This window comes from Chenopodium quinoa, unplaced genomic scaffold (genome assembly GCF_001683475.1).
Source record: "Chenopodium quinoa cultivar QQ74 unplaced genomic scaffold, ASM168347v1, whole genome shotgun sequence".
Lineage (NCBI taxonomy): Eukaryota > Viridiplantae > Streptophyta > Magnoliopsida > Caryophyllales > Amaranthaceae > Chenopodium > Chenopodium quinoa.
The window spans coordinates 4,769,178-4,784,029 of NW_018742484.1; the positions used below are offsets into that span (position 1 = coordinate 4,769,178).

At 35.2% G+C, this 14,852-nt stretch overlaps 1 protein-coding gene across 1 annotated transcript; it reads right to left on the reverse strand.

Moving 5' to 3' along the window:
- Positions 1–12,923: 12,923 nt before the first annotated feature.
- On the reverse strand, positions 12,924–13,613 carry LOC110719181. Its single transcript, XM_021898085.1, has 2 exons — positions 13,421–13,613; positions 12,924–13,069 (listed from the first exon to the last, which is right to left on the reverse strand). Exons 1-2 carry the CDS (start codon positions 13,611–13,613, stop codon positions 12,924–12,926), a joined length of 339 nt encoding a protein of 112 aa, XP_021753777.1.
- Positions 13,614–14,852: the final 1,239 nt, after the last annotated feature.

Sequence of the window (14,852 nt, forward strand, 5' to 3'; positions counted from 1 at the left end):
TCGACATTTGGCATTCCAGTTTTTTTTGCCAAATATCGAGTCACATAAGCGTCAAATAGGTATTATTACGATTAGATTAGATGCCACGTTAGATTAGATTGGATAGATTTGTTTAGGATAAAAAAGTACACATAAAATAATTTATAATTATATTGAACAAAATTTATCTTTTTATTGACAATAGAATTTACTTAGCAACACACCACATATTATAATTAATAGAATTTTACTCCTATACGAATAACCACATAATTATAATTATAAATATGACCATGTATCATTAATTTTTTTTAGTCTACCATTGACCATTAAAGCTTTTAAATCGGGTATTCTTCATATTTGGTTGTAATATTTTTTAGTATGTTTGTGATTTTGTTAATGAAATTAAAGAAGTAAAAAAAAACTACTAAAATTAGGACACAACAAAAATTGTACAATACAAGGGAATTGAATCTTGAAGTGAATTCAAATCAATGTTAGCAAGGTCTTTGAACTTTATGGGCTTTTACTAGAAAATTGTTTCAATATTATTTAATTTTTTAATGCTAATCATATTATAACTTTTTTTTACTGTTCTACATTATCAAAAGGGTTAATTTTTTTTTACTGTTCTACAATCCGGGCATCATCTGGCACAAAACTAGTATATATATAAATAAAGTAGACATTTTTCGGGAGCATTTGGCGCGCCACATAAGCAAAGGTATTATTTTGACTAATGAAAAATTAGATTTATATTTTTTTTTTGAATTAAAAAATTCATTCACCACCTAAGCACAAGTAACGAATGGGATTTGAGAATTTCTACCATGTAGATAAAAAACAACAAATAGTAATTTATGATTTAAATTATTTATTAAATAACTAAAAATTATCTTTTTGTATTAGTATTTAAATTATTAAATAACTAAAAAGTATCTTTTGATATTAATGATTTTATTTATATACCCGATTAATGAGATAATATTTTCATAATTTATTTCAATTTAATAAATCCAAGTTCTACATAAGTAACTAATGCATGAGATAGTAAAATTAATCAAATAATTTAAAAACTTAAGAAAAAAAATATGTATAAAAAAAATGTTAGAGATTAAGAGATTACAATAAATATAAAAAATGTGCATTTTTTTGGGAGCATTCGGCGCACCTCATAAATAGGAGACTTATCTCAACCACGGCAATAAAAAGATATTTGTATTTTATTTTAGAATTAAAAAAATTCAATCGCCACGTAAGCAAAATTACCGAATGAGATTTGAGAAATTAATTTCAAAAACAACAAATAGTGATTTATGATTTAAATTATTTAAAAAATTATCTTTTCTCATTAAAATATTTTATCCTAATATGTGATGAATAAGATAGTATATTTACAATTAATTTATATTTAATAAATTCAATTGTAATGTAACTAACTCTTATAAAAAAAAAAAAAGGCAAAATTGGTCTCAACACTCTGAACTGTGGCTTGGGTGCACCCAGCACCCTATACTTTGTTTAGTGGCCAAAACACCACAAACTAATGACTTGGGTGCAAAGCGCACCTTTAGTGAGTTTTCCGGCCACCATTCTCACCGGAGTCGGTGAATTACATTTTTATTTTTCGATTTACATGCCGAAAAATGTCCCGTAAAGGTTTCGGGGGTCATTTTAACCCTTAAAGGACCTAAATTGAGCTCGAAACAAGCAAAAAAAAAATAACGTACATGATTCTTATAGCTTGTTATAAAATATCTCGATTTGCGTGTCATTGTTTTTTAAGTCAAATTGAGTCATTTACGCTATCCCTATTTTTTTGCTTATTTTGAGCTCAATTTGGAACCTTAGGGGTCAAAATGACCCCCGAAACCTTTACGGGACATTTTTCAGCACGCAAATCGAAAAATTTTACCGGCTCTGCGCGAGTATGGTGGCCGGAAAACTCACTAAAGGTGCGCTTTGCACCCAAATCATTAGTTTGTGGTGTTTTGAAAACTAAGTAAAGTACAAGGTGTTGGGTGCACCCAAGCCATAGTTCAGAGTGTCGAGGCCAATTTTGCCTAAAAAAAATTGTCACATATCTAACAACAACGAATAAGGTGGATTTATAAATTACATTAAAGCAATTTAAATGATTTGTTATGTGGTTCTATTTTCTAAAACTATTAAATAGCGAAAATGAATCAAATAAAAAAAATTAGAATCTAACTAGAAAATATATATTTTTTGAAAATTTATATATTAAAAACCATGCATCGCATGGGCTTTTATATATATAGTATTATGTATACGTAATTTCACGTAATTTGTCAATTATAAATAATTTCACGTAATTTGTCAATTATAAATAATTTCACGTAATTTATTGTTAACATATAAATAATTAGATGAAGTTCGTACATTGTAGGGTTTGTTTGTATTATTTAAAACAAATATTTTATGTAATTATGTGATAAAATTAATTAATTTTTTCATTTTACGTAGTATATCATTTAATACTTTTATTTTAAAATAAATTGTGAATTTCCACTCATTCGTTTTATATATATTAGATTTTAATACTATTTATTTTATTTGACTTTTCATCTCTTATTAACTACGAGTAATTTTATTTCAATTATAATATCAATTCATTACGCAAGTTTATTCAACTTGTCACTTTAATTGATCGTGAACCTTGCATTCAAACTTGATGATGTTACTGAACATTTTTTGGGTTTCAATCTGGAGCACTTTTCCCTTACATATCAGCTTCAACTTACTGTTTAGGAGCGTGGTGAAGGTTTTTATGCAGCAAGTTATACTTTTGAAGATACCGCAATGTCGATCTATTCGGATAATTATCATGGATTTTGAAGGTGGTGATGAAGCTGCTGCTGTGGTGATGAAGGTCTGACAAAGATGGAAGGTGAATGAAAAGTTGCAAGTTCGGTGCAAGTTTAGAGAGAGAAAATCTTAGAGAGAAAAAGCTTGAAACCCGCCATTTTTTAACCTTAAAATCCTCGGATTGAGCCATGGCTAAGGGTAAGAAAACAAAGGGGAGTAAGAATTCTAACTCTAAATCTAAGAAGCAGAAATCAAAACAAAAATCAAAACCCATGACTAGGAACTACACCAAGAAGAAGGAGTAGAGCATAGCATCGGAAGATGTTTCGGTGGAGAGCTGGCTGGAATCTTCAATGGTGGAGGAGATACCGGTGCAGGAGGTGACTGAGGAGATGCGTGTTCAACACTAGGAACAGTTCAAACAATGGCTTCAGGTAATTCGTTATTCCTCGAATCCGTTGATGGTGAGCTCAATTGAGCTTCTGCTTTTGATAATTCTAGTTATAGCTTTGTTAATCCTACACCATTAATGATTGTTGAGGCTTCTTTGAGCTCTGGAGCTGGTACACACAATTTTTCCCCAAATTGTGCAAACCCAGATCCTCGATGCTCTGTTTTGCAAATCACATATATGTGAAATCCTGTTTTTCAATCTGCTTCTACTAATTCTACTAGTAGAGCTTCTTAGAGGGATAATTTGTTTCGCAATGTGGTAGATGAGGGGTTGAATTTGTGTGGGGATAGATTGGGTAATGAGGTTAGAAATGATTCGAATTTTGGGGAAAATGTATCTACTAAACTGCAAATTACAGCTGATGATGTTAAACCAGAAGTTGAGTTTTGGAATTCTTCCCTAGTTTGCTATGTTTTGAGCTCGAAACCACCATATAATGTTGTGAATGGCTTTGTGAGAAGAATTTGGGGAAAATTTGGGGTGGATAGAGTTTCAATGAGATCTAATGGTGTGTTTTTGCTTCAATTCAAAACTATAGAAGGGAAGGATAAGGCTTTGGGTATGGGACCTATCTTGTTTGATAGGAAACCTGTCATCGTGAAGCAATGGTTCTCGGGGCTTGATTTAACAATTTGAGATTCCTTTTTGGATCAGATTGCCTGATTTGGATCTGAAATTTTGGGGGCAGAATGCTCTAACGAAGATTGTTTCTCTTGTGGGTAGGCTTATCAAAACAGATAGGGCTACTACCACTAAAGAGAAACTAGAGTATGCTAGGTTGATGGTTGAGGTGAAATTTAATGGTGAGCTACCTGATAACATTGAATTTCTGGATGAAATAGGAAGGATTGTTGTGCAGAAGGTAGTGTATGAATGGAAGCTTATAGTGTGTAAAGAATGTGGGGGTATAGGACATTCTAAGCCTAACTGTCCTAATCATGCTGTGAAGGCTAAAAGACAAAAGCAGAAGGGTAGTAGAAAAGAATGGATGCTTGTTTAGAAAAATGCTGGTGATATGGACAAGGTGAACCAGACAAGCATACAGCAGGAGCAGGAAAAGATAGAAATAGAGAAGAGAAGAATGTTCCTGGTACTGATCAGAATAATGCAAATGATAGTGAATGCATTGGTGGGGTTAGTAACAAAGAAAAGTATACTCAAACCATGGATGTTGGAGTGAATAGGATTGGGGTTAGTGGCAACAGATTTAGGGTGTTGGAGGAGTAGGAGTGTTCACACACCATTAATGGATAAAATAGGATTCTGGAATGTGAGGGGTCTCAATTAGTCTACTAAAACTTGTGATGTCTTGTGGTTTATTAGACACTATGGGTTAGGACTGTTTGGACTCCTTGAAACAAAGGCGAAGGATATGAAGTTTGGGAAGGTTTTTGAGAGGTTTGGGAATAAGTGGTATGTGGTTACTAATCATGTTAAACATGATAGTGGTAGAATTTGGGTGATTTGGCTTCCTCAGGTTTTTTGGGGTTACTATTTTTAGGGTGGAGATGCAACTGCTGCACTTATTAGTTATCCATAAAGCATCTAGTTATAAGTTTGCTTGTACTTGGGTTTATGGATTAAATGATGCAACTAGGAAAGAAGAGTCAGATTAGAAGTATAAGCTACATGGTGAAAGGACCTTGGATTGTGGGGGGGGGGGGTGATTTTAATAATGTCTTAAATATAAATGAAAGGATTGGAGCTCGTGTTTCTTTGCAGGATGTTGAAATTTTTAGGCTATGCCTGAGTGATAATGGTCTGGTTGATTGGAAGGTGAGTGGCATGTTCTATATATACATGGAATAATAAGCAAGAAGGAAGTGGGAGAGTGTGCTTTAAAATTGACAGAGCTTTGGTAAATGATGTATGGGAGGAGGACCACCCTACTATGTAGGTTGTTTTTCATCCTGAGGGGCTCATGGATCATTGTCGTGGTGTCATTCAAAGCTTTGGCACTGAGTTCAAGACTAAAAAGTCTATTTATATATTATATGTGGGTTGATGCTCCTGAGTTTCTAATTGAGGTTAAGGGTGCTTGGGATGTAAGAATCAATGGTACTGCTATGTTCTAGGTTGTTCAAAAGCTGATTAAAGAGGGTGAAAGATAGGCTGAAACATTTGAATTTAGAGAAGTTCTCACGTGTTTAAACTGCTGATGCAAAGGCTGAACTTAATCTAGCTAACGCTCAAAAGGTTTTGCAGGATGATCTTGAGAATGATGCCTTGATTGCACAGGAAAAGCAGGCAAGGGATTTATATTCTAGCACTCATTCTGCAAGGTATAAATTCTTTAGACAGAAATTCAAAGCTCATTGGCTGAAGGAGGATGATACGAATTCAGCTTTCTTCCATGCTGCTATCAGGAAGAGGAGGATACGTCATAGCATCTATGCAATTTTGAATGACCATGGAGAGGTTGTTTCTGATCCTGATATTCTTTGTGCTGCATTCTTGGATTATTATCAAGGTTTATTGGGTACTGAGGCTTTTGTTTCTGGTAGAGTCCATGCTTTAGTAATTGTAGAAGGAGCTGTTTTAACCCTTAAGCAAGGAGAGGAATTGTGCAGGGCATTTTTTGAAGCTAATGTAAAGAGAGCTGTTTGGAGCATTGAAGATGATAAGGCTCCTGGGCTTGATGGATTCTCAAGTAAGTTTTTTAAAGCTTCTTCGGAAGTGGTAGGGCCTGATATAGTTAAAGCTATTCTTAACTTCTTTAATACTGGGAAGCTACTAAAATAGATCAATGCCACAACTTTAACTTTGATTCCTAAGGTGGACAATGTGATGGGTGCTAGAACGGTCGCACATTCCACACTCATTCAAGCACATTTATAAACAAACACCTCACAAACCAAGAACAATGATAAGTAAGAGTTCGGTCCACAAGGAACGGGATATAATTGCTAAGGATCTTAACACGCAAGCTAGTTCGAAGACTTTGGTTGTTTGAGGTTCATCAATTAGACAAACAAGCTATGGATTCTAAATCAAATAATTAAAAGCACTAGGGAATGGGATCCACTCAACCATGGTAACCAAGAATATTAGGAGAAAATAAAGATAAGAGATAGTAAAGACTACATGTAAGACCAACCTCATGCAATTAAGAATACAACTCAAACTCCTAAACTTAGATCCCTCATGAGTTTAGCAATATGAGATAAATTATCAAAGTTTCAATAATTAATGATAAACTTAATTCACATTCCCATGTCAAACCAAGAACATCTTGTCATCAAGCTCAAAATTGATCAAGGGTAGCTACTCCTGTCAAAGTGAACTAACAAGCTATCTTATATAATCAATTTAATTACAAATCAATCATCAACACTTCTCCCAAATTCACTTAGCTAACCATTAGGTTGAGTTTCACCCAACCCCTAGCAAAGAGGAGTACTCACAACTCATGGTGAGTAACATGTAAAGCAACAAATTAGGGTTCTAAGTAGTTCAAAATTTGGGGAAAAGTAATTTACTAGAGATAAAACTAACATGCAACAACAATTTAACAAGATCAAAAGAGATTCAAAGAGCTTGCAATAACAATATAAAAAATCAGAAAATAACTAGAGAAGAGTGAAGAAATTACTAAGTTGAAGCTTCAATGTTGGAAATAATTGCTGAAATCTGAAAATAAATCTTGAATTCACAATGATTGAAATTGAGGGTTTCTACACTAAATCACCAACTAATTTAATGAACTAAGTTGCTAACTAAGAGAAATGTTACTGAAATCTATTCTAAAATTGTTGTCCTCAAAATAAACAAAAGGGGTAGTATTTATACTCCCCAATTTACATTGGTCACTCTATCCAAAGAAAGTCGGTTTCCCAGTAGGAGCGCCCGCTCTAGAACTAGAAGCGCCCGCTCCTTTGTCTTCAGAAGGAGGCAGAATACAGCTCAACAGGGAGGAGCGCCCGCTCCTAGTAATTTCAGTGAAGGCAGATTGTAATGCCTGATGCAGGAGCGCCCGCTTCTTCTGGGGTGCACGCCCGCTCTTGCTAATTTTAGAGAGGGCATAATCTTTTATCTACGGGCGGAGCGCCCGCTCTTGGTGAGGTGCACGCCCGCTCCTCTAAGAGCGGCCTCTCCCTTCATTCTTTGATGCCTTTAGAGTTCTTCCACGAACTTTATTTTCTTGTCAAAGCTTATCTTATACCTGCAATCATGGAAAAACACACACAAAAAGGCGACAATGCTAAAATACAACATATATATACAAAAGGGGTTAGAAAGAGGGGAAAATTAGGAAGAATGATTATGAAATCGGATTAAATATACCACAATAAGTAGACAAATAGACCACTTATCACAATTCTAATAGGGTTGCTTAGTTTAGACCAATTTCCTGCTATAACGTGATTTACAAAGTAATTTCTAAAATACTTTGTGAAAGGCTTAAAGAGGTTCTGCCTGGTCTTATTGACCCTTGTCAGGGAGCTTTTGTAGCAGGATGATCTATATTAGATAACATCCTCATCTGTCAGGACATGCTTAAGGGGTATAATGATAAAAGTAAAGCTCCTAGGTGTATTATCAAGGTAGACTTAAGGAAAGCTTATGATTCAGTAAGTTGGAGTTTTATTGGGAGTATGTTGGATGCTTTGGGGTTCCCTGGCAAGTTCAAAGATTGGGTTATATTCAATTTCTACTCCTTCTTTCTCTCTAATGATCAATGGTGGTCTTCATGGGCTTTTTAAAGGGAGGAAGGGTATAAGGCAAGGAGATTTAATGTCTCCTTTGTTATTTGTTATTGTTATGGATTACTTGACTAGAATGTTGAGGAAAATTGGTAAGAAAAGTGATTTCGAGTTCTATCAGAGATGCAGCTCTTTGGCTTTGAATCATTTTATCTTTGCTGATGACCTAATGCTGTTCTCACATGGAAATAAGGATTCTATTTTTCTTTTGATCAGAGCTTTAAAGGCTTTTGAAGCTAGGTCAAGTTTGCAGGCTAATACTGATAAGACAACAGTGTACTTTGAAAGTGTCAAGAGTAGAGTGAAGGCTGAAATTCTACATATGTCTGATTTTGTGGTTGGTTCTTTGCCTTTCAAGTACTTAGGCATCCCTCTTGATGTCAGAAGTCTAAAAACTTCAGACTATGATGGGTTAATTGATAAGATGATGGCTAAGTTTCATTGCTTGAAGAGCAGACATCTCTCTTATGCTGCAAGGGTAACTTTGATCAACTCTGTCCTTATGAGCCTACATACCTATTGGGCTCAATGTTTGCTATTGCCCAAGAATGTAATGCTTAGAATTACTCAGCTTTGTAGGCCTTTCCTTTGAGATGGCAATGTTGTTCAGGGTAAGGTGCCACCTGTAGCTTGGGATTAGGTATGTTAACCAAAAAAAGCTGGTGGTTTGGGTATTAGAGACTGCATAAGTTGGAATAAGACTGTCATGGGGAGCTATGTGTGGAAGATTGCAAATAAGACAGATTATCTCTAGGTTAAATGGGTGCATTCTATTTAGATTAAGGAGCATGATCGGTGGGACCATGTTCCCAATAAACATGTTGGTTGGGGATGGAAGTTGCTCTGTAAGGTGAAAGATGAAATGAAAGCTGGATTTTTTTAGCACAATTGGTTGACTAAGAGATATAGGATTGTTGATGGGTATAAGTGGTTATAGGGTACTATGGATAAGGTGAGTTGGTGCTCTTAGATTTGGAACAGGTATAATGTTCCTAAACACTCTTCCATAGCCTGACTGTCTGATTTGGGAAGACTGAGAACCAGAGAAAAGTTGGCTAAATTTGGGGCCTGTGATGAGGATAGTTGTATGTTATGTGGGGAGCTTCCTAAAGTGAGCAACTCTTTTTTCAGTGCAAGTACAACAAGTATGGTTGATGTCTGTAACTGGATAGAGATCAAAGACAAGCAGTTTAGTATTGAGAATACTTAGAGGAAATGGAATAGGAAGGGGAAGAATCATATCCAGAAGAAGTTATTTTTGGAAACTTTGACTGCTATGGTGTACCACATCTGGTCTGCAATAAATCAAGCTTTCTGACAGAAATATGTTATAAAACCCTAGAAATTCCTTTCCTTTAAAATACCTGTTTTGCTCTTTTTAAAATACAAATAGGAAAATCTAAGACATTACCGCAACTGTGAAAACGGTTAACACAATTATCAAAGACACACAGCGGAAGACTCACTTTAAAAACCATTCAAAACCAGTCAACTCAAAAAGTCAAACCAAACGAAAGTAAAGTCAAACCAAAGTCAAATAAAGTCAACCTACAACTTAGAACCATTGTAGGTCCTTATCAAACCCAAAACAAATATTAAAACCTTTGTGTTAGTCTCACAAGCAAATATATATAATAATCAAAGCAAATAAAACACATCATATTCTTATGAAAACTAAACAGGATTCGCTCTTCACTCATGCCCATCATGAATATGCTTCATCACCCGAAAAGCTTCTCTTTACTTTGTCCCCACTACTCGCCATTAGAAATGGGTCGTCGTAGGGCCAAGATAAAGACAAGGCCAAATAAACATACAACACACAATCAGCAATGCTGAGTACATAAGCGTAAACAATGCACACTAACATGCTTTCATCCTATCAACACACAACTTACCTTATTACACCTGTTACAAGCATACAACATACCATACAACCAACCAATAAATAAATGAATTGCTTATTTATTTTGATTACGCATCGAACGGGTTTCCCACCAAATCCCTACCCTAACTAAATTGAGGTAAACTACACCGGGAGCTAACCGGGTAGGCAAATGACACATGAAAGTGACTGGACGTCCTGCGCATAAAATAAAAAGGAAAATACAACGTCCTGTATTCCTAATAGAAGCTATGGTTAAATATAAAACCCCATAACTCCCCCCATATGTTCATACTCAAGGTATATACGTTCCAATAGTTTTGGTGCGTAATCTCTTTCACTTTACGTTGATTACATATTCTTAGGCTTGATGATGATTCTCAAACCATAACACAATCAATCATAATAATCATTCAAACAATCAAACATACCAATTTAATTCTTGAAGAATTAGTGACACATTTAATTTAATGTTGAACTCTTTTTAGACTACCTCGGTGTTAAATAACACCTTAAGCGCATAAAGCACCGCAAATAATCCTATCCCTTGGTGTTTAGAACACCTTAAGTGCACTAGGCATTGCAGTATATTTTATTCCTGTGTAATAAGACACTTAATAGCTCAATTCTCATGCTTAAAGCATCAATAAAAAGTATATAAACCATCATAAAATTCCCCTTATATATTCCAAACCAAATTAAACATTTAGTTTAATTAAACATGATCTCAATCATGCCAATAATAAAAGTGTGGTTCATAATCAACATGCCAACATAATTAATTCCAATCATCAATTCACCAAAAAGAATCCATACTTCACAAATCAATCACCAACATCAATCCAATCAACAATTCCTACCAATACCTATCATGATACTACCTTGGAATTAATTAAACAAAGCCTAGCATGCTTCTACACATTTAAACAATTACCAAGTACGCGAACGTACCTCGAATATGATCTCAAAATCGCCACCACTACACAAAATCACTCACTTAGATGTCTCCTACAACCCAAATTACAAAGAGACATAAATAGCTATTCATAATAAATTTCCAGCAATATATGCACTCTTTAAATCACTTTTAAACCTTCTAAAACATGCTGAAAATTAATTTAAACCACCTACTTTTATTCCCAATTAATGGGTAATTAAAAATCTTTTCAAGAAACATAATTCTAGCCTTTATATAAAAATTCCAGCATCATAAAAACTCATAAACTTGCTGTAATTTTGTTTAAAAACATTCAATAGTTTTAATCAACTACAATCAAATTCCATCAATAAACATTAATTTAGAAACTTAGGGTTTTCAATTTGGGGCTTTTTAATTCAAAAATCAAATCTGAAAATTATATACGTATTAATCATTATTAAAACATCATAAAATCATCACACACCCCCAAAATCAATAATTAGTCAAGGTTGGATTAATTTAAAACAAACGGGAGAGAGAGATAGGGAAAGTGTTTTAAAAAACAAAACACACTATCGCACACATGGGAGGGGGCTGCTACCGCCCTCCACACTGGCGGCTGCTGCTGGCGGTGGTGGCCAGCCGGTGGGAAGTGGTGGTGGTGGCGGCGGCCGACCACCTTGGTGTGCGTATGTGTGAGTGTTTGTGAGAGAGAGGGGAAAAATTAAAGGAGAGAGAAATAGATTTTACCATTGGGTATTCTCCACCCTGGGAAAAGTTTAATTTGCTCATATGATGAGTATTTATACCCTCTCTCAAAACCCTCCTAACTTAAATTCTTTTTTTACGCTCAATGATTTTTACTCCTTTTCAAAATGACATTTGACTTTCTTTAAAACACCATTGACTTTAAAACTTTCTTTTTATAAATTAGTTATGCCCCAAAGTTTTTAAATAATAAAATAAAAATAATTCCAAAACAATTAAATATATAAAAATGGACATAAATAATTCATTTTGAATTATTTAAATACTTTATAAAATAATGTTTTAAATGAATATACGTATAAAAATACGGGGTATTACAATCTACCCCCCTTAAAAAAAAGTTTCGTCCGAAACTTGGGTAACGAAAAACAACCTTTTCCTCACTTTGTGTAATATTGCTGTACTCTTTTGACATACTTTTATCTTTAATGTCTCCTTGAAATCAAAACTACTCGAAATAACCGTTAAAAATGTGCAAAAAGCACTAATATAACTGAAATTAGAGGGAAAAAGCGCGAAAATCTAACGCATTCTACCCCCTTAAAGAAAACGATTTACATCCCCGTAACTCAACATACTTCAAACAACTCAGGGTATTTCTTTTTCATCTCATCCTCAGCTTCCCTAGTTGCTTCCTCATATTCTTGGTTAGACCATAGCACCTTAACAATCTTTAACTTCCTTGTTGCGTGTACTACACACTTTATTGTCAAGGATTTTGACAGGTCTTTCCTCATAAGTTAAGCTTTGATCTAACTCAATTGTTTCAAGTTGTAGCACATGTGACTTATCAGGTATATACCTTCTTAACTGAGACACATAAAATACATCATGCACCTTACTTAGCTCCATAGGTAAGGCCAACCTATAAGCTACTTTGTCTATCCTTTGCACTATCTCATATGGACTAATATACTTTGGGCTAAGTTTCCTTTTCTTTCCAAATCTCATACCACCCTTCATTGGTGATACTTTCAACAACACTTTGTCACCAACTTCAAACTCTTCTTCCCTACGCTTCAGATCTGCATAACTCTTTTGACGATCTTGTGCTGCTTGAATCTTAGCTTGAATCTCTTTTACCAGCTTAACTATATCTTCAATCATTTGAGGCCCTAAGATTATTGTTTCACTTATGTCGTTCTAACATATAGGACTGCGACACTTCCTTTCATATAATGCCTCAAATGGAGCCATACCAATGCTCGCATGATAACTATTGTTACAAGAAAATTCAATTAAGTCCAAGATATCTTCCCATCCCCCTTGGAAGTCTATGACACAAGCTCTCAACATATCTTCCAAGGTTTGAATAGTTTTTTCAATTTGTCCATCTGTGGCAGGGTGAAATGTTGTACTCATCTTTAGTGTTATACCAAAGTTTTCCTACACATTCTTCCAGAACTTTGAAAGAAACCTATAATCTCTATCAGACGCAATATCTTTTAGAATTCCATGTAACCTCACAACTTTCTTGATGTAAGCTTTTGCAAGTTGCTCCATCTTCCAGGTCTTCTTCATTGGTATGAGCACTGCAGATTTGGTAAGTCAATCCACCACGACCCAAATGGTATCATTTCCACTCTTTGACTTTGGAAGGCAAGTCACAAAATCCATCAAAATACAATCCCATTTCCATCCAGGGATTTCCAATGATTGCACGGTTCCTTACGGTCTCTTGTGCTCTATTTTTACCTTTTGACAAGTTAGATACTTCGCTACAAATTCTGCAACTTCATTCTTCATTCTAGGCCACCAATACATCTTTTTCAAGTCTTTGTATAGTTTATCCCCTCCAAGGAGTACTAAGTATGGTGTATTGTGTCCTTCATCCATCAATTTTCTCTTTACTTCCTCACATTTTTGTGTTACACACCATCTACCTTTATACCTTAGACTCCCATCTTCATGAATTTTGAAATCTGTAACCTTTCCTTGCTTTATTTTCTCACGAATCCTATCCATATTTACATCTCCTACCTGATTTTCCTTATTCTCATCAAATATTGTTGGTTGAATGCTTAGATTCGCAAGTATACCTGTTGGTACTCCCCATTCTACCACTTCTAGGTTCATTTTTCTCATTTCCCTACACAATTCATCAGCCACTACCAAAGTGTTCAGTCCATGACTAGTTTTACGACTTAGAGCGTCTACCACTACATTTGCTTTCCCTTCGTGGTATTGTATGTCCAAGTTGTAGTCCGTTGCAAATTCTAACCATCTCCTTTGGCGCAAGTTCAGATCTCTTTAGGTGAAAATGTACTTCAAACTTTTATGGTCAGTATATATTCTACATTTCACCCCATACAAGTAATGCCTCCAAATCTTTAGTGCAAAAATGATTGCTGCTAATTCTAAATCATGAGTAGGATAGTTTACTTCATAAGGTTTTAACTGTCTTGATGCATATGCAATCATCTTTCCATTTTGCATAAGCACACATCCCAGACCATTCTTGGATGCATCACTATATACACATCATAGATCCCTCTGTCATCTGGCAATGTTAGCACTGGTGCTGTAATCAACCTTTGCTTCAAAAGTTAAAACGCTTCCTCACACTTCTCGTCCCACTCGAACTTCTTGTCCTTCTTCATTAGAGAGGTCATAGGCTTAGCAATTTTAGAAAAGTCCTTCACAAAATGCTTATAATACCCTACTAAACCTAAGAAACTCCTAATTTCAGACACCATCTTTGGCGTAGGCCATCCTTTCACTGTCTTTGCAGGATCTACTTCTACCCCATCCTTTGACACAAAGTGACCCAGAAATGCTACTTTCTCCAACCAAAACTCACACTTGGAAAACTTTGCATAGAGCTTATTCTCCCTTAAAGTTTGTAAAACTGTCCTCAAATGTTCCACATGTTCCTCCTTATTCTTCGAATACACCAGTATATCATCTTGAACACTACGACAAACTTGTCCATAAATGGATGAAACACCCTATTCATCAAGTCCATAAAGATTGCTGGAGCATTCGTCAATCCAAATGGCATTACTGTGAAATCATAATGCCCATACCTTGTTCTAAATGCAGTCTTAGGAATATCTTCGTCTGCAATCCTTAACTGATGGTATCCTGACCTTAGATCAATCTTGGAAAACACAGATGTGCCCCTCAATTGGTCAAATAGGTCATCAATCCTTGGTAATGGGTATTTGTTCTTTATAGTGACCTTGTTCAACTCCCTGTAGTCAATACATAACCTCATACTTCCATCCTTTTCCTTAACGAACAACATTAGAGCTCTCCAAGGCGATGCACTTAGTCTATGTACCCTTTTTCTAGTAAGTCCTGTAGTTGCTCCTT